Here is a 24,922-nt window from a genome sequence, read left to right as displayed (position 1 = left end):
GTGTTAAGCAGCAAAATCCTCCCGTTTTTAGCCATATCAGGGGGCGGCCATTTTGTCACTTCTGTCGACTGAAAATGACATCACAGTTGATCAGGGTTAAGGTAACGAACAATCAAGGCTCACCTGTCTTCATGATTGGTCGTTACCTGAGACCTGAGCAACTGTGATGTCATTTTCAGTCAACAGAAGTTACAAAACGGCCGCCCCCCGAAATGGCTAAAAACTCCAGGATTTTGCTGATTAACTCATATTCCACAAAGGCAAAATTAATGAGAATGCCATGTTTAGATTAGTGGAGGCACATGGAACATATTATTGTAATGAACATTTTTGGGTTGACTTCCACTTTAAGGATCTTTTTGCTAAGGGGCATGCAATTTTCTATTTTTTTTTTTTTTTTTACAAATTTGTAACTGTAAAATCCATCCTTCCATCCATTTCTACTCTTATAAGTAAAAGAACAGTGGTGCCCACACTTTTATGTCTACTCAAATTATATATTTGTTTATTTATTTATAGTTCACTTGGCAGGTGAAGCAGGTGCACCTTGGACCAGTTTCCCCAGATGATTTTTGGCAAGAGAAGTGGGGTATATCTTAGACCAGGGATGGGCAACTGGTTATCTGCGGGCACCACACTCTGAGTGGCCCCTTGATTAATAAAAAAAATGATACATGTATACATATATATATATATAGATAGATAGATAGATAGATAGATAGATGATGTTGGTTTGCTGCGGTTTTGTGCCATCCTTGACGCTTGCGACCCTTGTGAGGATAAGTGGTTCAGATATTGGATGGATAAAATGACATTTTTGTCATGCATCTGGTTAGGAGGTCCGTGGTCCTCTGTGGCCCACAAGTAGCACTGATAAAAAATTGTGGCCCCGGCCAGCATTTAAGTCTCTGCACTAGACTGGTTGCTCCCGCTGAAATTTGGCGAGAAGCGTTGTACACCCACGACTGGTTGCCCCGGTTGATATTCGGTGAGGGAAGTGGGGTGGTAGCTAACTTTGGGCGAGAGAAGCAGGACACACGCTGGACCGATTGTCTCAGATGACTTTTGGCAAGAGAAGCAGGGGCACACCCTGGGCCCAAAGTGAGCTGGGCCAACCATTCCAGGATGCACTTCACTTGTCTCACCAAAGGTCATATGAGTATGAATGCTACCATGTGTACTGTACATGTACCATGTGATTGACTGTTGACCACTCGAGGTTGTACTCCCCTTCTTTCACCAAAATTCAGCAGGTAAAGCTCCAGTCCGCCCGCAACCCTAATGAGGACAAGCACTATAAAAAATGAATGGATGGACATTTTGCACCAATACTTCAAGTAGAAGAGTTAAAATGCGGACAAAACATATTGAAGTGATTTTGTTTAATTCCAGTGCATTGGGGGATGAAATCACAATTTAAAAGTGGGTGAATAAATTAGACTTTAGTCAAGCTGTTCGCAAAAAAAGGGCAAAACAAAACAACCAAAGAGCTACCATTTGTCTTATGCTGGGATCCATTAGAGACACAAAGTCTGATCCGACTCAAGATGTTCAGCTCAGTAAACTATTTATTCAAGTATTTCCAACGAATTATTTACAGTGCATCGTTTTCACTAGTGCAGGTCTGAGCTCACGTGACTGAGAAAGGCTCACATACGGAACGTTTATTACGATAAAACATCACTCAACGTCCTGCCGCTAAACGCTGCACATTTACACAACTGTTTATTCAAAGATATACACACGCACGCACGCACACACACTAAGACACAGTTGCTACCTCTGTGCAGCTTACTAAAGGCAGACACTAACTTCCACTGCCATTTTTGTATAAGCGACGATGGAGCCACACTGAAAAGAGGGAAAAAAGTTGCAATACTACATGTGGAAAGATGTAATTAGGGCTCGACTGATATGTTTTTTTTGTTTGTTTTTTGGGGGGGCAAACACCGATTCTGATATTTGGCAGAACCAAATTGAGTTGCGATAACCGATTCATCTGCCAATTAATACATACGCGCACACAACTAAAATCATCAGAAAAAAGGTCGGCTGATTTTTGCTGATTTTAAAAGGGCTAATATCAACTAATTAAATCGGCCGGCCAATTAATCTCTTGAGTCCTATTCAAAATATTGAGAGAAAAAAAGTTTACCCCCCAAAAAACCCATACAAAAAGAATTACGTCATAAATTACAATAAAAATTCAAACGTAAGATTTTGTGAGGAGGCCTAATATTGGGAGAACAATTTTTAAAACATTTTTATTCATGAGAGAAAGTCGTAAAGCAAAAAGTTGGAAAAGAAATAGAAAATAAAAAATATTTTTGAAAATAAATCCTTGTATGAGAAAAAGTCTTAATCTTATGAGGACAAGTGTTAAATTAAAGGAAAAAAAGTTTAATAAGTTTAAATATTAAAAAAATAAAATAAAAGGGAATGTTATAACATAATGTGGTCGGTGGTATACGAAGTCCCATATTTCACAAAAATAAAGATGCAATAGGAAAAAAATAAAATAGGTCACAAACTACAGTGGTGCCTTGACATGACTAGAAATGTCATTAATCCATTTCAGCCTGCCCCAGCTCAAAAACAAAACAAAATTGGGGGAATGTGGTTTTAACCGGGAAAATAGCACTCCACAATATTGTACTGAATAAAAACATGCAGTAATAACGTAATAAAATGGAATGTAAAGAATTAAACAGTTTGTGCACCATGACGAATTCATTGCAGCTTCTTCTGGTTTGCGCAACTTGGCCACCAGGGGGCAGAATAAGATAATCACGCAGTCAAAAATGAAGAGTTTCACAACTACTGTAACTGAATCGGTAAACTCCAGTACCATTTTCACAGACGATAAAGAATATTTAAAGAATATAATTGTACCATCGGAACACATTATAACACCGCCAGTTAGATGCTATGCGTTAGCCCATCTAATTATAATTTTTCACTACGCGCTAGCAATAAGCCGGCGGACTTTATGATAAAGTTAAGTGGTTGTTTTAAATACACGTCGTATAATTCTCTTTTTGGAAGTATTGTTCACTATCTGCCAAGCGGCTGCTTGTTGCGATTTGAGTTGAGTTGATTTCACTGCCACCATACAGTGCTCATATCTCAAATTTAAGCTCGCAAGTCAAAGCAAAAAAATCTTTCGAACAGCTTGTATCTTGAAAAACTCAAGCCATGTCTCTCGTATCTCAAGGCACAACTGTACAAGACATAGGGACTATGTTATGACTTTACTAAAAAAAAATTTGCAATACTGTATTATTTTAGTTTTCTCTTTTCAGTGTGGCCCAAACAATCCTTTGTATTTATTTGCACAAATAACACCTCGGGGGTAGAAGTACAGCATAGTGTGATGTGTTTGTTGTTGTTTGTAAAGGAGACATAATATGCTTTTTCTTCCGTCTCACTAACATGTCTGAAAAATTATAATACACTTTTCAGCCACTTTTTGAAACTCTGAAATTAGCCTTGTTGCCCCTTCTACTGTGGGGCCAAAGCCGACAACGGCTTTCGTCGGGAATACGACCAGGGCGGAGTTTGGGAGTTGCAACGAGGTAAGTGTGAATGAAAACAAAGAGAGCGGCAATTGAGATTCTGTATTTTCACTTATGGAGACAGAACTTTATCAAGAAGCCAAATGGCACGCTGGTAGTGCTGTAGCCCTGCTCAACTTTTGCCTTTGACCGGTACTCCAGAGTCCCAACTTTTTGAAGACAAGCCATTAAAAAGTCAATGTTCCATAATATGTCCCCTTTAAAGTCTGTTTACATACTGTATCAGCTGGGCAGTGAACACGTGACAGACATCTGTACTACAGTACCTGTATGTGAATGACAAAACGGATATGTCATTTTTTCGTTCCCCGGACCACAGTTCATGTTTGGACCAACAGACTCGGTCGGGTAAGACCTCTTTCAGTTCAAAGGGAGGAATTTGCACCGGTTCTTCATATGCAAAAAAAACCTTCACACCTCACAGAGAACGATGGGGAAGTCGACGTGAATACAGGGATGCTGCAGCTTCACGATCCCCTAAAAAAAAAAAAAAGCAACATCATCATTAAAAATAGTAATACCTAAGGCCAGACTGATTTATTTGCCGGACGATTTAAAGAAGGCGGTCGACTGGTTAGCAGTTCAAAGGTCGCGGGTTCGATCCCGGCAGGCCTTCCTGTGTGGAGTTTGCATGTTCTCCGTGCCTGCGTGCGTTTTCTCCGGGTACTCCGGTTTCCTCCCACATTCCAAAAACATGCTTGGTAGGTTAATTGGATACTCTAAATTGCCCCTAGGTGTGATTGTGAGTGCGGATGTTTGTTTTTCTCTGTGTGCCCTGCGATTGGCTAGCTTTTTTTTTTTTTTTTTTACACATAAACACATTACAACATAAGACATAGATGATAAAATTCAAATATTGCCCCCCCTCTAAAAAGGGCAGAAAATAGGCCGATTTTGCAGATTTAGCTCTCAGTTGTAAAGCTAAACAAATACTGAACGCAATACTAAAGTATTGCAAAACAGTCAAACATTATGCCCATACTCCATATCTTTATTGTTGTAAGCATTATTTTATTCATTGTATGTTTTTTTTTTTAAATTAATCATCCGATTAATCAATTACCCAAATTATTTTCTGCCAAATATCGAAATCAGCATCAGCCACATAAAATGTGTATGTGTCATGATATCACGGCAGCATTTCATCAATTCACACTAGAACAACTGTAGTAAATAAATTCAGGGCAACATGTAAAATCAACAGTCTACATTTCAACATTTCAATTAATTCCACAGCATTTCAAATGAGCTTCAGCATTCAGGCGCAGATTAAAATGCAAATAATATTCTTACATCTCTGACCAACACTCAGCTCACCTGTGGAATCAGATTCTTTTGAATCCTCTTCAACTTGGACTTTTTTCGACCATTTTTGGTCACCACCATCTCCTCGTAGAATTCGTGGGCGAGGTCGCCGTCCTCGTCGTAGTACAGCGAGCTGCAAAACACAACAATTACGTGAAATAAAATGCAACCTGAAACTCAAAAAAGAAGTTGAATCAATTTACAACTTTGGAGGTTCCACTGTAACCAGTACATTTTTTTATTTCAATTTGCAACAAACAGTAATCAGTGTTGTGTTTACCTCCTCCTAGTAAAAACAAAGGGTGTTGCGTTTCTGGAACATTTGAGGCGGGCCACCGGCTGTTCGTTGCCGTTACCGGCAGGATCACTTCCCGCCCCGCTGGCCGAGAAAGGCCAGGCGCCTTTGGCTTTGGATCCGCTTCCTCCCATTCTCCTCACGCATAAGGCATCCTTAGGTCTTCAGATGAAGCACTATTCTGGTTCTCAGCCAGTCTGGCAATTCCTTAATGAAGGCGGGATCTGAGTAAGTAGAAGACCCAAATCAAACACACACCATTAAACAGCTCACCATATCATGTGGGGTAAATTTGAGCAATTTCTCAAAGTCAGCAAAGACCCAATTGTTGAATATCTCTTCTGTAAAAAAAAAAAAAAAATGTCCAGGGGTGATTATCTCTAAAGGCTAAGTTGTCTAGGGTTTTATGCCCCTGGCAGGGTCACCCGTGGAAAACTGGTCCTAGGTGAGGGACCAGACAAAACACGGCTCAAAGACCCCATATGATGACTACAAACATTGGACTTGATTTTCCCTCATCCGGACGCAGGTCACAGGTCACCACAGCCACCCTCTGGAGCCAGGTCTGGAGGTGGCACCTGGTGGCTGGCCTGCACCAATGGGACCTGGTCAGACACAGCTCGAAGAGGCAATGTGAGCCCTCCTTCCCTTGGACTCATCACTTGTGGAAGTGGCCATGGGGGTCGAGTGCATTGTGCGCTGGGTGGCAGCCAAAGGCGGGGATCCCCGGCCACAGAAGCTGGCTCTCAGGACATGGAACGTCACCTCTCTAGGCCCCCGTTCGATGTCATCTGTCAACTGATCACCACCTGGTGGTGTATCGGCTGCGATGGTAGGGGAAGATGCCGGTTCCACCTGGTAGACCCAAAAGTATTGTGAGGGTCTGCTTAGTACGTCTATCAGAGCCACTGGTCAGAAGCAGTTTCAATTCCCACCTCCGGCAGAACTTCAACCATGTCCCGGGGAAAGCGGGGACATTTAATTCGAGTAGACCATGTCCCGCTCCTCCATCGTCGAGGTGGCTGGCCGGACCTGTGTCCGTAAGGTGATCAGTGCCTGGCAGCAATCCCCAAATCCTCTGGCGGACAACAGCGATAAGTTATGCTGTTGAAGGGGAAGTCAACCTAAACAATATTTTTCAAGAATACCTGTTTTCTGAAGCTGAGCCATGATTGGTCATTATCTGCGCCCTGAACAACTGTGATGTCATTTTCAGTCCACAAAAGGTGGCTAAAAACGGATGGATTTTGCTGTTTAACTCATATTCCACAAACGCAGTATTAACCCTTTCATGCACAGTGGTCAGCTATTTAAAAGTTGCTTTCACCTATATTAATTAATCTATAACAATTTTTTAAAATATTTGAACCCTTTCATGCATTAATTATGATTTCATGTAATTATTTAAAATATAAACATATTTTTTTGATTACTAAATATAGGCGAAAGTAACTTTTAAATAGCTGTCCACTGTAGTGACCACTGTGCATGAAAGGGTTAATAAGAATGCCTTGTTTGAACTAGTGGACCTGCATAGAACATATTGTTGAAAAAAAAAGTTTGGGTTGACTTCCTCTTCAAGATGAGGAAAGAGTTCTATTTGAGCTTTCTGGCCAAAGGACAGAGGCAACAACTCGTGCGTGGGAGGAGTTTGGTGATGGCTCCGAAGAAATTGTGGTCCACCATCCGGCATCACAAGAGGGGGAAAGCAGTGCACCATTAACACTGTGTAAAGTGGAGGTGAGGTGCTACTGACCTCGACTCGACTGAGTCCGTGGGGAGAATACTTCAAAGACCTCCTCAATTTCACCAACATGCCTTACTTTGAGGAAGCAGATTCTGAGGACTCTGGAGTGGGCTCTCCCATCTCTGGAGTTGAAGTCACTGAGTTTGTTCACGAGTGAGGGGAGGGTGGAACAGTAGATTGCGGGGGTGTAACGGTACGCTTAATCACGTTTCGGTTCATTTTTTGGGAAACTTCAGTTCGGTATATTTTCGGTACAAAAAAAACAGATTTTTTTTTAATATGTTTATTTTGAATAGATGACAAATAATCTGTACTTTTTTTTCGAAAAAATAAATAAAAGCGAAGAATTCAGGTGATATTCCGAAATTACACCAGAATAAAAAATACACTAACAATAAAGATCTCTTAATTTTGTAAGTTATTAAGACACTGAAATCTTTAAACACTCAGCAGCAACAGCCTATGACACATCTACGTATTCAAGTTAGAGCCAAGTTGTCATTACAGTACATATATACACTTTTTGTGATGAAAATATACAGTAACTTTAAAAAGTCTTTATGAAACTGTATACACTTTTTAGGCATTGAAATCTTTGCATGTTGAACAGCATATTGTAACGAATTGGGTTATCTGTGTTGTGGTCGGATTTGCGTGTTGCTGAGTTGTGATGTTTCCAAGGTTCATGAATGCATCGTACGGCAAGTGAGTGGAGCAGCGGAGAAAGAAGAGCGCGAGCAGACTGTACTTGGATCAATAAAAACGTGATAATTAAACTACGTCTGTCGGCGTGTTCCTGGAAGACGCTACAATATGAAAATCTCGCTATTTAAGCTTGACGTTTTTGCTCCCTCGTCTAAAAAACGTTCACAGTCGGATGATGCCGTGCATATCAGACGTGCTACCTGCCGCCCATCTCATGTAGCAATGTCGGCAAACAACTTTCTGACTTAACCATGTACACTTCCCCATCTGTGATTTTAACAGGACAGCCAGAATGTTCCCAAACAGGAGACCGCACTGTACGGGGGACCTTCGAGCTCTGGCTCTTTTCTGGCTCTCACTGTTGTGCCGCCACTCTCCTCTCCCGCATGCAACAGTCAATAGTGCCCGTGCGTAATAAGTGGACCGAACAGAACGCAAGTGGACCGAACCAAACATGCCATACCGAAACGTATTAATACACCCATGTGTACCGTTACAGTCCTAGTAGATTGACAGGCTGCTTGGTTCAGCAGCGTCTGCTGTGATGCGGACTCTGTATCTGTCTGTCGTGGTGAAAAAGGAGCTGAGCTGAGCTGAAAGGCTAACATCACAATTTACTATTCAATCCGGGTTCCTACCCTTACCCTGTGGGTCATGACCTAAAAAACAATATCCCGGATACAAGCGGACAAAATGAGTTTCCTTCGCAGGATGTCCAGGCTGTCCCTTAGTAAATGATGAGAAGTTTGGTCATCTGGGAGCCACTCAAGAGCAGAGTCGCTGCATCTCCACTTCAAGAGCAAGCTGAGGTGGCTTGGCCATCTTCTAAGGATGCCTCCTTGGATGCTTTCCTGGTGAGATGTTCCGGGCATATCACATCAGGAGGATGCTCGGGGGATGACCTAGGTCGCACTGGAGGGACTGTCTCATGGGTGGCCTGGGAACGCCTTGCGATTTTCCCGGAAGAGCTGGAAAAAGTGGCTGGGAAAAAAGTCTGGGCTTCCTTGTAAAGCTGCTGGCCCTGAAACCCGACCCCTGATAAGTTGCTAGAAGAAAATGGATGGATCGATATTTATAATTGTCAAATAATTACCTGTTAGGCTGAGCCACAGACTCCGGGATTATGTTGTGAAATCGGAAAACAGACAATTAGGAAGCGGCCTGAAGCGTCACATTAAGATCAAACTTCATTGCATAACACTCTTCACAAGTCATTCTCCACAATTGAAATGAAGACTTTGCCACTACAAGAACATACTTTTCTTTCTTTGTCCTGTGATGAGTCTCTCACATCCAAGCTGTCAGAAACTGATGTGTGTACCCTGCACAATATAATGAATACCAGAGCTCTGTTCTATAAATAATAGTGCTGATTGCCAGAGTCCTGACTAACACCGGGAAACTGGAGCATATTATACTGGTGCTCAAATTACTTTACTGGCTTCCTGTTAGTAAAAGGATAGAGTTTAAAATCTTTTGGTCAACAAAGCACGAAATGATCTTGGACCAAAATACATCCTGGATTTATTAGCTCCATATGAAGCATCCAAAGCCCTCAAGTAATCACTCCGTATGAAGCATCCAAAGCCCTCAAGTAATCAAGTACAGGTTTATTGTGTGTTCCCAGATTATGAACCAAAAACAGAAAAGTAGTACTGTATTCAGCTACTATGCTCATCGCCTGTGGAAGACTTGCTGAACACCTGAGTTCAGCTCAAACGGTCAGTTCTGTTATGCCTGAAAACCACATTATTGTAAAATTTCCTGACATGCTTTGTATGCACTTTCATTGCTTGAACTATTCTATTTTTATTATTTTAATGTCTATTTAAAAAAACACAATTTATTTTAAACGTTCTATTCTGAACATATCTGTGGCATTGTAAAGCACGTATAAATTGCCTTCTGTAGTGATTGTGATATACATATATAATTCACTCATTATAGCTGTAGTAATAAAATGTAATTTGGTGTACTGTAGTTCAGTATGCGAGAAATGGCAACAATACAATATGCGAGCACAAACTACAACCACAATAACAAACAGGAGTACGTCTCTGGCTGTCAATGAAAATTGGACGTTGCTTAAAAACAGCATAGTTAATATAGTTGATTGAATTCAACGAAATAGCCAGTGAGTGGATGCGAGTGCACATATATCAATACAACAAATTCGAAGTAGAAAGCAAATACTGTATTTCAACCCGGAGAATAACTTCTGGTCGTCACTAAGAAGTGACTAGCTTTATGATAGGGAATGCTAACCAACTGGGCCACACAACACAGCTCTAACGTCATTATTTTTAGCCATACTTTCAGGGCTTTAACGATCACTCCACGCGTTTAGACTTCTATAAACACGTTACGATATTGACATAACACTTAACCGGAGCGGTCAGTCGGTTAAAAAGTTGGCTAAACGATAACTAGCCGCTGCTAGGTGAACCGTGCTAGCCCTTTAGCCTCCTCTGACGCAGCTTAGCAACGGGAGCTTTGCCGGACAAGGTACTTGTCATTCTAAATCTCTTTACTCCCCTTTAAAGCATAGTACTGGGCAAACCGTGGTATCAAACAGTGTTTCAGTTTGACAACCTACCTTCTTTTACACCTTTTAATCTCCATGATGGGTAAGCGTTCGTTGCTAGGGCGGTTGCGGTGATGGGATCACGAAGATAACACACCCCTAACGGCTCACTCATGTATTTACGCTTAGCATTACAACTTGTGAAGTTGTCACGAATGTAAAAAACACAACACAAACAAACATAATGGTACTTTATTTAAAGTAGTGCACATGTCACATTTGAAAGGATGTGATAAAGCCACTTGAATGTCCATTTAATTAGGCACCAGTTTAGACAACAGTCCTGTTATTATAAGTTCTCTAATAAAATATACTTCATATAAATATAAAGTGTTACATGTAATGAGATAGTCTCAGTCTTAACGTAGCCATCTGTTTTCTATCGCGCCAATCCTCAATTGGTTGGCAGGTGAGCTTGAGGCTATGCCAGCTGGCTTTTAGCAAGAGAAGGAGCATAGAACCTGGACTGGTTTCTCTAGCTGACATTTGGTGAGAAAAGATGTACGACAACTGCTGGGCTGGCTGCACTTCTCTCACCAACAGTCAGCAGGGATAGACTCCAGTGGATCATCGTAAATGTGTGCTTCGACTCTAGAAAAGACCATAGAAAATGGATGGATTCTATAAATAAGTATTCTTCTGCAGGACAGTTGCATTACTCTGTGTGAACCTAACAGTATTGGCCAACAAGTGCTTGTGTGCATTAAACAAATACAATCACAGTGAAGAGATTAAAGGACAGAGGGAAAGCCAACAACAGGAAATAAAGGACAGCGTTCAGTGAACTTGTGTACAGTAAAAGAACAGGGGCGGGGGTGAATCCAACAGTAAGTAAAGAACAACTTTAAGTGAACTTGTATTCAGTAAAAATTCATTCACAGTCACAGTCGATCCGAGTGACTTTGACAATGGTGCTGCTCGCTGACATTCAACAGCGCACAACAATGTCCACGCAACCGTCTCACTCACAAATTGACAGTGGAAAAAAAAACTTGAGTTGCACCCTTGAAGGGTGTATAGACTGAGGACATGACAAGACTGGCATTGCTACTTCCAAAGATCACCTATTGATACGCAGAGCTGGGCAGTCTGTCCCTGGGCCGGACCGGTCAGACCCTCCGGCCCAGCCGGATGCCCATTTTTGGGGCGGAGGGGTAGGGAGTGACAAATTTTAAAAAATGGCTGGACTAAGCATGGCCGGAAGTGGATTTTAGTCCGGCCCACTAATCGGCCCTCATGCGTGTGACGTGCTCGCGAGGCGGCCAAATTTCATCTCAGCCTACTCTGTGAAAGGCTTTTGATGCTTTCAAAACAATTTGTCCGGGAGTATATTCAAGCTGCACGCAGCATCAAGTATGGCACATCTTGCACTTTCCGTAAAGGGGTGTCGGCCGACAATGTTTATGAATATTGCCGGGGGGTCGCGGCCGAAAGGGTACCCAGGTCATGGGTGCAGGGTCGCGGCCGGATGGGCAAAAAAGGGTCATGTGCCCAGCTCCGTTGATACGTAAGAATTTAATATTCTGCTTTTTGATGGTGAATGTGGCAATAATGGATGTGTTACCCATTTTGTTTAAAAATAATGCTTGTTTATGTGCTGCACTGGTGCACTGTGGCACAAGTGATATGCAAAAAAAAAATTAAAACCATGTACTGTATGGCTCAACGAGTAGTAGAGTACATCTGCCAAGTGGTCTGCCAGTCCTCATTGGTCTTCAACTCATTCTCTCAGGCACATCAGACTCTCCAGGTGTCAGGCACTGCTTCTCGCATCATTTCACACGCACATTCGCGTCAGCGTTCTCTCTCTCTCTCGCACGCTCTCGTCGTCTCGCGCCCCTTTCACACTCTCGTTCACCGAAGAGGTGTTTTTAGTTTTCGTTTGTTTACGGGAGCTTCACGTGCATCGGCGACTGGTGGTTTTGAAGGCCACGGTCCAGCCGTGCTACGTTCCAGGTCTCCCCGTCACGCAGGAGCAGGTTCAGCCTGGCGTGGAGCCGCGTAAGGCCTCCTGCATCTTGGCTCGAGCCACTTTGTAGCGCTCCACGATCTGCTTGATGTGCTCCTCTTCCTCGCGCTGGAGGATGCGGAGGAAGTTCTTTAGTTCCGGCGTGGAGAAAGCGTCCCACTGCAAACAGGAGAAGGGACACTGGGTTAGCTGTTACCACAGTGGTTTTCAAATGTTTTGCATCAAGTACCACTTTTTAAAAAAATACTTAGCACTTTAACATTTAATGAAGTTTTATTTCCAAAAAGTATATTGTTAATATCGAGAGCCAATGTAGCATTATAGTGTTTGAACACTTCGCTTATAAACATAGGAAAATGTTAAAAAAAAACAGTAGTTGAAAAATGATTCCATTAAAATATACTGCATGTGAAAGTTAAATAAAAAATGTATAAAAGCATGCAAATGTATTTAATGTTTGGATTCTATACTTGATAAGACAGTGGTCCCTACAGTCTAGAATTTTTTTTTCTATAGCGCTTATCCTGTTTGGCAAGAAAGAAAGACAAGGGAGACACTCGTCGTCAGTCAATCACAGGGAACCATTCACAATTATGGACAATTTTGAGTCTTTGATGACCCTAACAGGCATGTTTTATCTATGTGGGAGGAAGCCTGAGTTCATGCAGAAAACCACTAAAGCATGATGAGAACTTCAGCTAGTCCACGCGCTGCCTAAGGGTCTCTCATATGAAGGCAATTACAACCCCATAGTGGTGTCACCAGTTTTTATTTTTTGCCTCAGTAATAAAAAAGTGGTGTGTTTGTATTTGGGGCGAGGTGCATTGTTTCATATTATTGATGTAGATCATTTTTAAGCATGCACAAAAATTCCAAAATTTAATGTGTATACAGGTTAAGAAGTTGAAATCGAACCAGTCAAACCATTCTTCATCTGAATCCTATCAAGGTTGTGCATATGGCAGCAATACAAGTTAATATCAACCAGTCAATGAGCACTTGTTCAAAGAGGGAGCCAGCATATCTTAAAGCCCTCAACCAAACAATTAAACACTTACATTGACTTCTCCAGTCTCGTTCTCCTTCAAAACAAAACTGAGCACTTTCTCATTGGGTCCCGCACTCAGTCGCAGAGGTAGGGGGTGCTCGTTGTCTGACAGCTTGCGAATGTAAACTGCAAAGAAACACCAGTTCGGTTTAGAAACAATTTAAAGAACTCAAGTGAGATTGAAAAATGAATGCTTTGTGTGAATGTGTGCGATACCTTGGTCGTGGCGCTCACTGCGCTCAAACAGCGCGAACTTGCCGGGGTTGTCGACCACGGTGAACTTTTTCAACAGGGCCTCGATGACTTCGCGCGCGGACGTGCGAGAGCTGATGTGCAGGTGCTTGGACGCGTCCTTGGGCAGGTAGAAGGAGGTGCGCCGCTTCACACCGGCACCCTTCCTGGAGCCGGCGTTCTGCGTGCCGCCGCATCCGCCTTTCTTCGGGTGCATGACCGACACGGGTCGCGCCAACTTGAACTGAACTTTAATGAAGCCGGTGTAGGAACCATCCTTGTTCTGTGCACAGCGACAAATCATTCTGTGACACTAACTTAACACTAATAAATACAGTAGATGTGAAAACATAGTAGATGTAACAAAGTGTACACACACCTGTTCAAATGCCAGGCAATTATGAGCAGTCTGACAAAAAAAAGTGTCCTAGAACATCAGAAAATTGTGCACAAATGTGCATTAACTCTTATTTAACATCCGCTTGAATGTGATTGATCAATTCTGAACACAGCCCGAGTTACAACAGTGTATGCATACTTGTGCAACCACATTATCTCAGTGGTTTGTTATCACTTCCCCTCTTGAAAAGCTCCAGACTAATTTTCATTTGAGTTGTACAAAATACAGATCGCAGTAATGATGGAAAACGTTTTAAAGTGATTTCTTGGTCTCTTTTTTTTTTCATATATCACAAACACCTGGCATTTTAATGGGTGTGTAGACTTTTTCTATATCTCCATTGTAAAGTTAACTCTCACCATATTCATGAACAGATTGCTATTGATCTGAGTGTTGTACTCCTTGACCTTCTTCTGAGTATCAGCAGTGGTCAACACCTGCTTGCCACTTTCAGCTGGTTCATCCTGATGAGAGAGAGAAGGGAAAAGTGTTTACACGGCGAGACTTCAAGTGTTCCATCCCCAAACATAAATAGGAAAAGGCCAATCCTATTATAGATATTTTATATTTTTGGATGATTAAATGAACATCAGGCCGAACTTAGCCAAGTATAAATTTTAATGATAGAATGTTATTTCCTAATTATTTTCTTACAATTTAGCAAATTTAAAATTGACAAATGACAATATTTTTTCCTTCTAAACTCCAATTTAATTTTAATATTACAGCCTTATGCTTAGGGCATTACAAGTTTTTTTTTACTTACATGGGGTCACAATGGTCCAGGTTTTTGGACAATACATGACCTAACTGTTCACACAATAGAAACCTAATATGTCCATTTTTAATTTGTATGATATGACTTCAAAATTACTGCTCCAAGCTTGTGGTCAGTGTTTGTTAGGTCCAAGAGAGAATGTAAGGTTGTGTTTGTATGAAAGAGCTTTTTTGTTTGTTTTGATCTGGCAACACTGGTTGCATCAGACCCACATCATGCCAACGCAGGCAAAAGTGACGCCATTCAATCTTGTTCTGCGCCTGCGCTTTGCAGCTGTGGGATGGCTGATGGGAGGATGAAGGAAGGGTGGTGGTGGGGAGCTGTGAACGGGGCCTGTACAACTTGCAGCTGTTTGCAATGACTGAGTAAAAGCTCAACAGTGCATTCCTTCAGCGAGTGTTCATGTAAAAATAGCCCCCCCCCCACCACTGGTGAGAGATACAATGCCCTCCCTTGTATAGCAGACATCCTGTGAGGTCAGCTGACTCCTCGGCTAGTCACGTTCCACTCATTACAGCAGCAGCAGTATCGTGAGCAAGAAATAGGCTTTTTCCATTTTGCACAGGCCAAATGGCATTTCCTGCATCGAAATACAACGAATAAGCACATTTAATTTCCACATAAGCCACTACGGTATTAAATATCCTCTTAACAATGTGCTCAAGTGTCAGTGTTTCACTCAGTTTAGAAAATGTATCCTAAATATGAAGTATTGAGCCCTACACTGGGATATGTGTTAAAGTGATGCTGTATAAACTGATCAATGAATCATTAAGGCCTGGGTACAGCTTTCCAATAACGCTGATGGGAGTAAAACCAAACCGAGAGAGCAAGGGATGGGTGTGTGGATGTGGACTACTACAACACAAAATTCTACAACATCCCATGAATCATCTATGATGCAAGAATGAGTGTTGAAAAAAATCCCTTAAGTCAATTAATGGTAGGCGTATACTTGGAAATATGAGAAGAGCTCATGCGTCACCAAACATGACTTTTTAGTGGAATCTGTGTGCTGGTTGAATTTTAAAATGGTACTTTGAACTGCTATACTGTCCATAGGCAGACATCTAGTTACATAATCTTAAACTCTTTGAATCGAACTGCGCCCACTTTGCCTTTGTGGCTGACACGGTTCAGTACATCAAAAGCAGTACAGACATTACAGTCTGCACAGGAGAGGGCTAAAGTAATTTCAGCACCAATGTCTGCGTCAGTTCATGATAGTTTTTTTCCAAACTAGGACTAAACACCTCATCTAAATCAATAAATCTGTCACAACAGCTCAGCAGAACATGGCCACACATATTTATGGCTGGCAGCTTGTGTTGCCAAGGCATGTGTGGTTTTGGATCAGTAACCACACACACAAATATATATATATATATATATATATATATATATATATATATTATGAACTAAAACAACAGAAATTGTCTTAACTGACTACCCATTTCAAAGGTGTTCAATGACAACTGGAAAGTTTGAGTACTCTGCATTTAAAGAGGAAGCGCAGATAACAACCACCTCTTCCTCTGCTGTCATTCTGTTTTTTGTTTTTCATCAGTTTTTGTAGGAGTGCTCTCATAAATAAACACCAATTAAACAAGTTCAAATGAGACTGTAGTAAAATGTTACCCAAAATAGTTCATGTCCCAAATATCACTAATAATGAACTTTAAAATAATCTATCACTTTTTTAAAAAAGGCAAGTGCAAAAATTGCAGTTTTGCTTTATAACTTAAACACTACCCCAAAAAATAAAAATAAAATCATTACGACAAAAATCTAAACAAGATTTTAAGTAAAAGGTCAAGTAAGACAAATTTGCAACTCAAACAACATCTAAAGAGGTCAAATAGTCTCGTTTGAATTAAAACAGCATCAAAAAATGACAAATACCTATTACCACACGGAAATAAACATATTGTTCAAGCTGAACAAATTTAAGACCATATAGAGTCCAATAAAATCTGTTTTTAACGGAAAAACAACCAAAAAAGGTCAACTCCTCAAGCTTTAAAGCGCAGTTGACGGCCCGTTGAAAATGCATTCACGGACAACTAGGAATTTTGGCACTCCCTCCTCGAAACCGGAACTTCAACTTCCACCTTTAACTATCAACAGTTTGTTTATTCTTGTTTTTCTTCTGTTCTTTTTTCAGTCTCTCACCTTCTTGACGTGAGAGCTCGCTTTGCGGCCCTTGGGGAAGAAAGACGTGCGGGCGGTGAAATACTGCTCGAACTCGGTGTCGGAGTCGGTCGCTTCGTCGCTGCAGTACCCGCTGCTGGTGGAGCTGCCCCACGTCTTCTCAAAGGAGGGCGACTTGTCCGCGCTACTTGCCGTACTTGACATGGTGATGATGGCCTGACAATCGCTAAGCTACTTAGGATACGTTCCAACTGAGCACTTAGTCAAATTAAGAGCTTCTTGAAGGCTGTGTTAACTTTTACGGTGAGCCAATGTAACACCCAAGCGACGAACTACCGCAAACAACTTGATGAACAAGTTATGATCAACGATTAACCGTTAATTAATCCTTCTCGTAGACGTCTTCAACCGGGCTCGTTTCCGCTCGACAGAAGTGTGACCGTGTGAAACAGGATGCACTTGGGTGGAGACTCCACCCGGCCCGTAGCCTCGCCCATTAAACCGTTGGCTTTGGAAAATACACAAGTCCAACGCAGCACTTTCGGATTGGACAAGTGACACTGGGTAAGGACATCAGATTCTGATTTGCTTCCTGATTGGACGAGCGACGCCGGAAGAAAAAAAACTGCAGGGTATTTTGCACATGCGTATTGACAAGCTGCGTCGTCTCACGTGGTCCATGCGGACAGCCCGCCAAAGTCGTCACGTGACGGAGCAATCAAAGACAATGGCGTCAAATCAGGCGGCACTTAGCCCACTGATATCCTTTTGTAAAAAATAAATATATAAAGATATCGTATCGTTTATGATTTTACACACTTTCCTCCTTCTGTATAATGTTGGGGTGGGGGCAGTGGCGGAGCTAGACTTTTATACTTGGGGTGGCCAGGGGGTGGCCAAGGCTACTTCAGGGGGTTCACAGACTATAACAATAAATTTGTTTCTCGACTTATCAATCGCAATCAGAGTGTCGATGTTGAAATGTACATACTAAGCACACAGGACATGAGATTTATGTACAGGGGTGCACATACTTTTTTTTCATGGGTTACTCACATGAGTACCAGGAGATTGACTTTGGTACTCACTAGTGGTTCAACGGATCACATAAATCATGGATTTTTGATTTCATCGGATTGTGTTTCGGATCAGCCAAAAAAAATAAAAATAAAAAGAATTAGAACTTTGATTTAATTTATTTAATAAGACACTTTTGCACATTTAAAAAAAAAAAAAAAGCTAATGTCTAATATGGCCATTTAGGATTTAAGAACGCAATATAAGGCAGGATAGAGGATAGTTATTTTATACACTGTATCACGTATAAAATAAGAACATTCTTATGTTAGGTATTCTGCCAGACATTTAGAGCTGAATGTTTTCTTAAAATGATTTAATAAGCAAAAGTGTTTTTATAAAATAAATGAAGACAAGGTTTATTTTATTTTTTTTCATAATGAAAAAGACATTGAAGTTCAATTTAAGGACACCTTCCTTTACACATGGACAGCGCATTACAAAATAATCTCCACAATATTGAAAAAGAAGTTTAAAAAAAGCCAAGGAACAGCTGCTGAACTATCAGCCAGGCACTTGTTGCTAATGAGAACAGCTGCTAGCCACTAACGCCGGAGACTTGTACCATATCAAACAATGACAGTGTAATTAACTAGCGGTTTGTTAGCGTCCTAATTTAGTCACCGAATATGACTTCGGGATGGCGTTGTGTTGATGTAGGTGGCAAGCTGAGACGTCGAAAACGGAAGTCAAGGTAGCTGTTGCACCACCACGGAGGTCAACTTCAAAGTAAAAGTCTACTAAGGCTATTGCATTGACATCAATGACGCAATGTATTATTTGGTAAGCTATATTTTGAAGTTAGCCTTTGGAGGGGTGGTGTGTTTGTTGAGTATGTTTGCAAAGCGCTCCCATATGCGACTTATGTGAGCCATGAGGGTTTTCAACTTTCTCTGCTGCTATTACAGTGAATGCGAACTAATTACGTTGACTTAATGTAAGCGCGCACATTTTTATTCACCAACCATTCTGTGGATCGTGCCCAGCCCGAACCGTGATGCTTGATCCGTACCGTTCACGGATCAAGGATGATCCGTTGCACACTGTGTACAGGTACGCAAAGGCGCGTCGTGACGTGACGTTACGCATCAGTGATTTCTGTTGCGCATGCGTACCTGCGTACCAGTTATGTGCACCCCTGTACATAGCGCCAACTACTGTTGGCAGGAGGGACTAATGCTACGTTCACACCAATCGCAGATGAAGCGTTCCGCTTCGCCTCATTTGCTCGCGTTTGAGCGCGGGAAATTTGAAACCTGATGGTGCCGCGATATGTCAATCAACTGGGGTGGCACCTGAAATCAAATTTCAGGGGGGTCCAGTGCTACCCCGGCCTCCCCTCTGGCTCCGCCACTGGGTGGGGGGACTACCAACATGATTTTGGTACTTTTTTCCAAAGTGGTCACGTGACGGAGCAATCAAAGACAATGGCGTCAAATCAGGCAGCCTTTAGCCCATTGATATCGTATCGTAAAAAATAATAATAGTAATAATAAAATTAATTAACTAATAAATAAAAAAATATATGGTATCGTTTATGATTTTGCAGACTTTGCTACTTCTGTATAATGTTGTGGTGGGGGGACTACCAACATGATTTTGGTACTTTTTTTCCAACACTGTATTGACCTATAACCTGTACAACTCAATTAAAAATATTTTAGATATGGTTAGAAAAATATTCAAATGAGGTAATGTGGTTGCATAAGTGTGCACACCTTCTTATAAGTAGGGTTTTGGCTCTGTTCAGAATTTACCAGTCACATTCAAATTCACATTAAATAGGAGTCAGCACACACCTGATACCATTTAAAGTGCCTTTGATAAAGCTCAAAGTAGATGTTCTAGCAGGATTTTCTTCACAGTGTTTTTTTTTTAATTTAGAAAATATACAACTTAATTCTCATAGTATTTCAACTTTAATCTTGAAAATATTCAACTTAAATCCCATAATATAATTACTTTTTCTTTTCGGCTTGGCCCTAACACCGTACTCATTTGTAATATTTGATATTTCATTTGTAGAATTATTATTAGCATGGTGGGACGCAACTGAGCATAAATGTCCACCCATTTAATTGTAATCTTAACCACTCATGTTTGAAAGCTTTTTTGGACATTTAACCCAAACAAACACTCACTGCACTCCGCACCAGAGAATAATGAATCTCTGTCTTCAAGATGTGGAATGAGGATTTGGGTGTGTCAGGTCAGGTGATGCTAAAACTATAGAATAAATAAACTACGCTGCGTTTGTATGTACTTGTAACAGATGTGACACTGGTTGGACTGGTGATTCCACTTTGAAGTAACGAGGGAAAGTTTGAATCTTTGACACTGACTTTCATTCAGTTGTGGCTCCCTCTGTCAACGCATTCATTTATGAATAGGACATCTAATCACAGCCTCTAATTGCATCTTGTGCATGAATGATAGCATTCAGGAAGTCCACTGAGGGCCGTATTACATTTAGGAAAACAGTTGATGTTATTATTGTTGGAATGTTTTTGCAGGTCTCGTCATTATTAGAATTTTTTTGTGACAGTTTCTCTAAAGTTGTACTTGTTTTAGGCATGGCTAAGTGCATGTCAATGAAGAAGAGAATGTAAGACGATATCTATTGAGAAAATCTTACATAAGGTGTTACTTGACTTTCTCAATATCAACGCATTTCCCCTGCTGCCTTTACAGCACTTCCCTTTGTAAATACATCAGGCTGTCATTTTTCTGCTTTGTATGTACACATACGATCATTTGGAGGATGCTCAAGAAAATATTTTCAAAAATATTGCTCAATTAATCCCCAAATCCTCATTTATTCCTTGATATAACATGCAGGTTCATAAACAATGTAACATGCAAATCAGAGTCCTCTAAAAGCAGTCTGCAGCAGACTTCTTTTTAGTCACATTGTAGTGGTAGCCAAGGAAACTGGTTATGATGAATTGTTGGTACCCCTCTGAATGAAAAAAAAACCACAGTGGTCACAGAAACAACTTGAATTTGACTAACGTAACAATCAATAAAAATTTTGTTGGCATTCATATTATTCATCTCTTCAATTTGTCATCAGATTTCCTCCGGCGGCCACGTCAAGAGTCGTTGGTTACAGTCCTGTGGACCATAAATTTCTGAATAGCATGTGCAACTGTACTCACAAAAACATCAAGCTTGTCTATCATTTTATTTCTAATCTCCTGAGACAACTCTTTCCTTTGCTTCCTCTGGTCCATGGTTAGTGTTGTACACCACACACAAGGTTTGAAGTCAACTGTGATGCTATTTAGAGGACATGGTCAAATTATTTTCTTTTTTTTTCTAAGGGCTACCACCCTTTTTGTCTAAGCATGTTTCATGAATTTTTTTTAAATAATTTCATTGAACCACAATTAAAAAGCAATGTCTGATTTTTGATGTTTTTATTCATTATTGCTTTTGCCAGATTCCGGTCATTCTGTGACCTCTGTGAGTTTTTCTTTTCTTAACAGAGGGGTATCAACAATTTTGTCCACCAACAATTAAATAACCTCCTTGGTGGAGGTAAAGAATGTGACAACTACCATACGAGTGAAGTGGAAACTCGATTGCTTTGTGATATAAGGTTCCTTACCACATTGGTGTCTGTTTCGATTGTGTGCTCCACTACCAAAGTGTGGTCAGTGGAAGAACCTCGATCCCAACTGCAGTCTAAGCGGATCAGGGGACGACAGCGGTAGTGGCATGTGAACTTGCAATCTGGAGGAGCGGAATGTTTCAGACACACAAGTAGAATTACGTATACATACGATTTATTGCATTGCTCGTCATGTTCAAAAAAGTCCACAGGTGGCCATTATGGTCATTGCAGTGGAGTAGAAGTGCTGAGAGTTGTTTCTAATAATTGACAACAATTTAAACTCCAATAGTTTGCAGTTTAGCATGAAAATGCATGCATTAAAAATATTTTTGTCATTGCTATTTACAATTTCTAATGTCAAAAAGAACACAATGTCGCAGATTTTTGTTGCAGTGCTTTATGTGCGTGTATCTTTGGACTGAAAATTGTTGAAATTTCCGTCATGATAATCGTGGTACGAAATGTTTCATCTCTAACCACAATATTAAGTGAACAGCTTTTAAGATCGTGTGACTTTTAGTAATGTCACATTGATTGGACTGTTTCTTACTTTTTGTCAAAATAGTAGAAATAGGATGATAGTTTGCTGCTATTATTATTGTCAGGCATGTTAGTTAAGCATCAGTGTTATGTTTCGTAACTACTGTACAAGCATGTGAATACACTTTCTGTATGACGTAAACCACCAGCTTATCTTTGTGTGGGTTTCTGCTGAAGAACAGGAAGTTTAAGACTTTGTTTCATCTTTAAGATAGAGTCTTAAGGAAGAGAAACGTACAGACAATGTTAGCGAGTTTGACATTTCCATACAGTATGTCTGCCAAAGAAAAAATTAAGCAAATAAACGTACAACTGTTGTTTTACTTCATTATCATGCGTATTCTCTTCACACAGACACATATTGGTGGACTCACTGGCACAGCGCAAGCTCTGTTTGTAGAGGCCCCAGATGAAGTCCCCACACAGGTCGCACCACGCGGGCTGAGCGTGGCTGCAGGGCTGGAAGTCGTGGCCCTCCCCAGTTTCCTCTGCCAGGTGCTGGTCAAGCTCGCAGCTGCTCAGGACCCGGATGATGCCCACCCGGCTCAGCAGATCCGGCACCTTCCCCGGGCTGATCCTCAGGGCGTTTGCTCTCTCCAAGCGCGGGGGGGAGCGGGGCGAGCACACTCTCGTCAGCTGGATCTGCTCCGCGCCGGGGCTCAGGTCACGCAACTCGATGAACTCCCCCATGGACATTGTGTCACTCTCGACCTCTACACCTCCATGGTCACTACGTGACAGAAAAACACACTTACAAACACTGAAAGATAAAGTTACTCTGTGCAGAAAGTGCCTTCACAAGGCTGCTAACTTTTTCAAATATGCACGTCTTGTGTAGCAAAATAATGTAACCAAAATAATAGAAACAGCTCCAATTTGAGCAGTTATGATAATATTATGCTCAGTGATTTGCACACATTAATATATTTAATAATCATCATCTCTGGTGTGTATTATGTATTAAAAAAAACTGAGGCATGTGTTTCCAAAGTTTTAACTTAAGTACCATTTCACATATTCAAGATATTCAAGTGGTCACGATTGAAAAGTGCATAAACTGTTCCTGAGACACAGGATTGCAATAAATAAAACTCCATTCACAAAGCTCAACTTTAAGGACCTCAAAAGTTACAAAGTATGTTATAGAATGTGCAAAACATAACATAACATAAGGTATTGATGGTATCGATACTTCATCAGCGTATCGATACTTGGAATCGGCATAAAAAGATTTTTTCCCAGCCCTAATATCCATATATCCATCCATCCATTATCCAATCTGCTTATCCTCACAAGGGTCGCGGGTGTGCTGGAGCCTATCCCACCTTTCTTTGGGCAGTAGGCAGGGTACACCCTGAACTGGTTGCCAGCCAATAACGGTTCACATATAGACAAATAAACATTCGCACTCACAACCACACCTAGGGGCGATTTAGAGTGCCCAATTAAGCTACCATGCATGTTTTTGGAATGTGGGAGGAAACCGGAATTCCCGGAGAAAACCCACGCAGGCACGGGGAGAACATGCAAACTCCACACAGGAAGGCCGGGGCCGGATTCTAACCCACGACCTCTGCACTGTGAGGCGGACATACTAACCAGTCATCAACAGTAGAATAAAGGGTGGCTTTCATTAGCTAGAACTTGAAATTTATGTTTACACATGAATGCATCAGCAGTGTTCTGCAACCTTTATCCAGCCAAGGCACGTTTTACCAAGTACCACCTAAAAAAATATTTACCACTCCAAGCCACATCAAATATATATTAATATATATGGGATATGGGATATATATATATATATATATATATATATATATATATATATATATATATATATATATATATATATATATATATATATATATATATATATATATATACTGTATATATATACTGTATATATATATATATTCTGTGTATATATACTGTATATATATATATATATTCTGTGTATATATACTGTATATATATATATATACTGTATATATATACTGTATATATATATATATATTCTGTGTATATATACTGTATATATATATATATATATATATATATATATATATATATATATATATATATATATATATATTAATATATGTATGATGTGACTTGGAGTGGTAAATATTTTTTAGGTGGTACTTGGTAAAACACTGCTGATGCATTCATGTGTAAACATAAATTTTCAAGTTCTAGCTAATGAAGGCCACCCTTTATTCTACTGTTGATTACCGGTACATGTTTTTGTCAGTGTGACAAAACAGTTAGCAAAATCGGAAAATCACAACAGAACGCACACGTATGAGCTCAAAATGTGTTTTAAACTTTCAAAACAATGTTTTATACATGAAACTAAGTGTGTAAAAAATAGCTGAGATAATTCGTGATGTCAGCAGACTGCAAAAAGTACCTCACCGCAACTAAGCTCATGAATAAACAGCTACATTAACCAGACTATCATCCACATGCTGACCCGTTTCGTTGTCACGCTATAAACACTCTTTCCAAAATGTATTGTTCGGCGTGTTACTGTGGAGTCCGACTCACCCAGTAAGATGAGAAAGGTAAGAGCTGTGTTTGAAAAACATCTTTCATCCGGAGAAGAAAACTTTCCGCGGCAGACATCTCGGCCAGGCCGGGCCGGGCCGGGCCGGGCAGGAGCTTCTTCTCTCGGCGTCCCGTCTAGAAGAAGCACGCCGTCAGCCCCGGTCGTTTCTAACGGCTCTGCCCGGTGCCATCACGGATGAGGGCGCTCCGTTACAAACATCTGTGGGGGTTAGCAGTAGTAGGACTACACAGGGTTGAAGTTTGAGGAGGGGAGGAAGAGGAGGAGGAGGCATCAGCAGATGAACTGCAGTAACATCCGGGATGTTTTCAAGGAGCCCGCGGAGGGGCGCGTGA

General features: G+C 40.9%; 2 protein-coding genes across 2 annotated transcripts; both read right to left on the bottom strand.

Moving 5' to 3' along the window:
• Positions 1-1,550: 1,550 nt before the first annotated feature.
• On the bottom strand, positions 1,551-10,334 carry LOC147141869 (tumor suppressor candidate 2-like). The gene is made up of 4 exons (XM_086040122.1): positions 10,224-10,334; positions 5,161-5,399; positions 4,893-5,013; positions 1,551-4,052 (listed from the first exon to the last, which is right to left on the bottom strand). Exons 2-4 carry the CDS (start codon positions 5,307-5,309, stop codon positions 3,987-3,989), a joined length of 336 nt encoding a protein of 111 aa, XP_085896248.1. The 5' UTR covers positions 5,310-5,399; positions 10,224-10,334; the 3' UTR covers positions 1,551-3,986.
• A 53-nt stretch (positions 10,335-10,387) lies between these two features.
• Positions 10,388-24,877, bottom strand: LOC147141868 (ras association domain-containing protein 1-like). The gene is made up of 7 exons (XM_086040121.1): positions 24,569-24,877; positions 22,396-22,751; positions 21,476-21,600; positions 14,219-14,323; positions 13,445-13,742; positions 13,239-13,354; positions 10,388-12,339 (listed from the first exon to the last, which is right to left on the bottom strand). Exons 1-7 carry the CDS (start codon positions 24,607-24,609, stop codon positions 12,193-12,195), a joined length of 1,188 nt encoding a protein of 395 aa, XP_085896247.1. The 5' UTR covers positions 24,610-24,877; the 3' UTR covers positions 10,388-12,192.
• Between the last annotated feature and the right edge of the window lie 45 nt (positions 24,878-24,922).

This window comes from Filicampus tigris, chromosome 9, assembly GCF_054856515.1.
Source record: "Filicampus tigris isolate MCC_2025a chromosome 9, RoL_Ftig_1.0, whole genome shotgun sequence".
NCBI lineage: Eukaryota > Metazoa > Chordata > Actinopteri > Syngnathiformes > Syngnathidae > Filicampus > Filicampus tigris.
Note: the sequence above shows the minus strand (reverse complement) of the source record. Positions and strands in the feature narration are given on the sequence as shown.

Bases quoted from the DNA above. Each gene is read 5' to 3' on its own strand.
- LOC147141868 (XM_086040121.1), bottom strand. From the start codon at position 24,609: ATGTTTTTCAAACACAGCTCTTACCTTTCTCATCTTACTGG. The intron at 22,752-24,568 runs GTGAGTCGGACT...TCTGTCACGTAG, and splicing joins TACCTTTCTCATCTTACTGG to TGACCATGGAGGTGTAGAGG. The intron at 21,601-22,395 runs GTGAGTCCACCA...CCGCTCCTCCAG, and splicing joins ACAGAGCTTGCGCTGTGCCA to ATTGCAAGTTCACATGCCAC.
- LOC147141869 (XM_086040122.1), bottom strand. From the start codon at position 5,309: ATGGGAGGAAGCGGATCCAAAGCCAAAGGCGCCTGGCCTTTCTCGGCC. The intron at 5,014-5,160 runs GTAAACACAACA...TGTGTTTTGCAG, and splicing joins TTTGTTTTTACTAGGAGGAG to CTCGCTGTACTACGACGAGG. The intron at 4,053-4,892 runs GTGAGCTGAGTG...TTTTTTTTTTAG, and splicing joins AAAAGAATCTGATTCCACAG to GGGATCGTGAAGCTGCAGCA.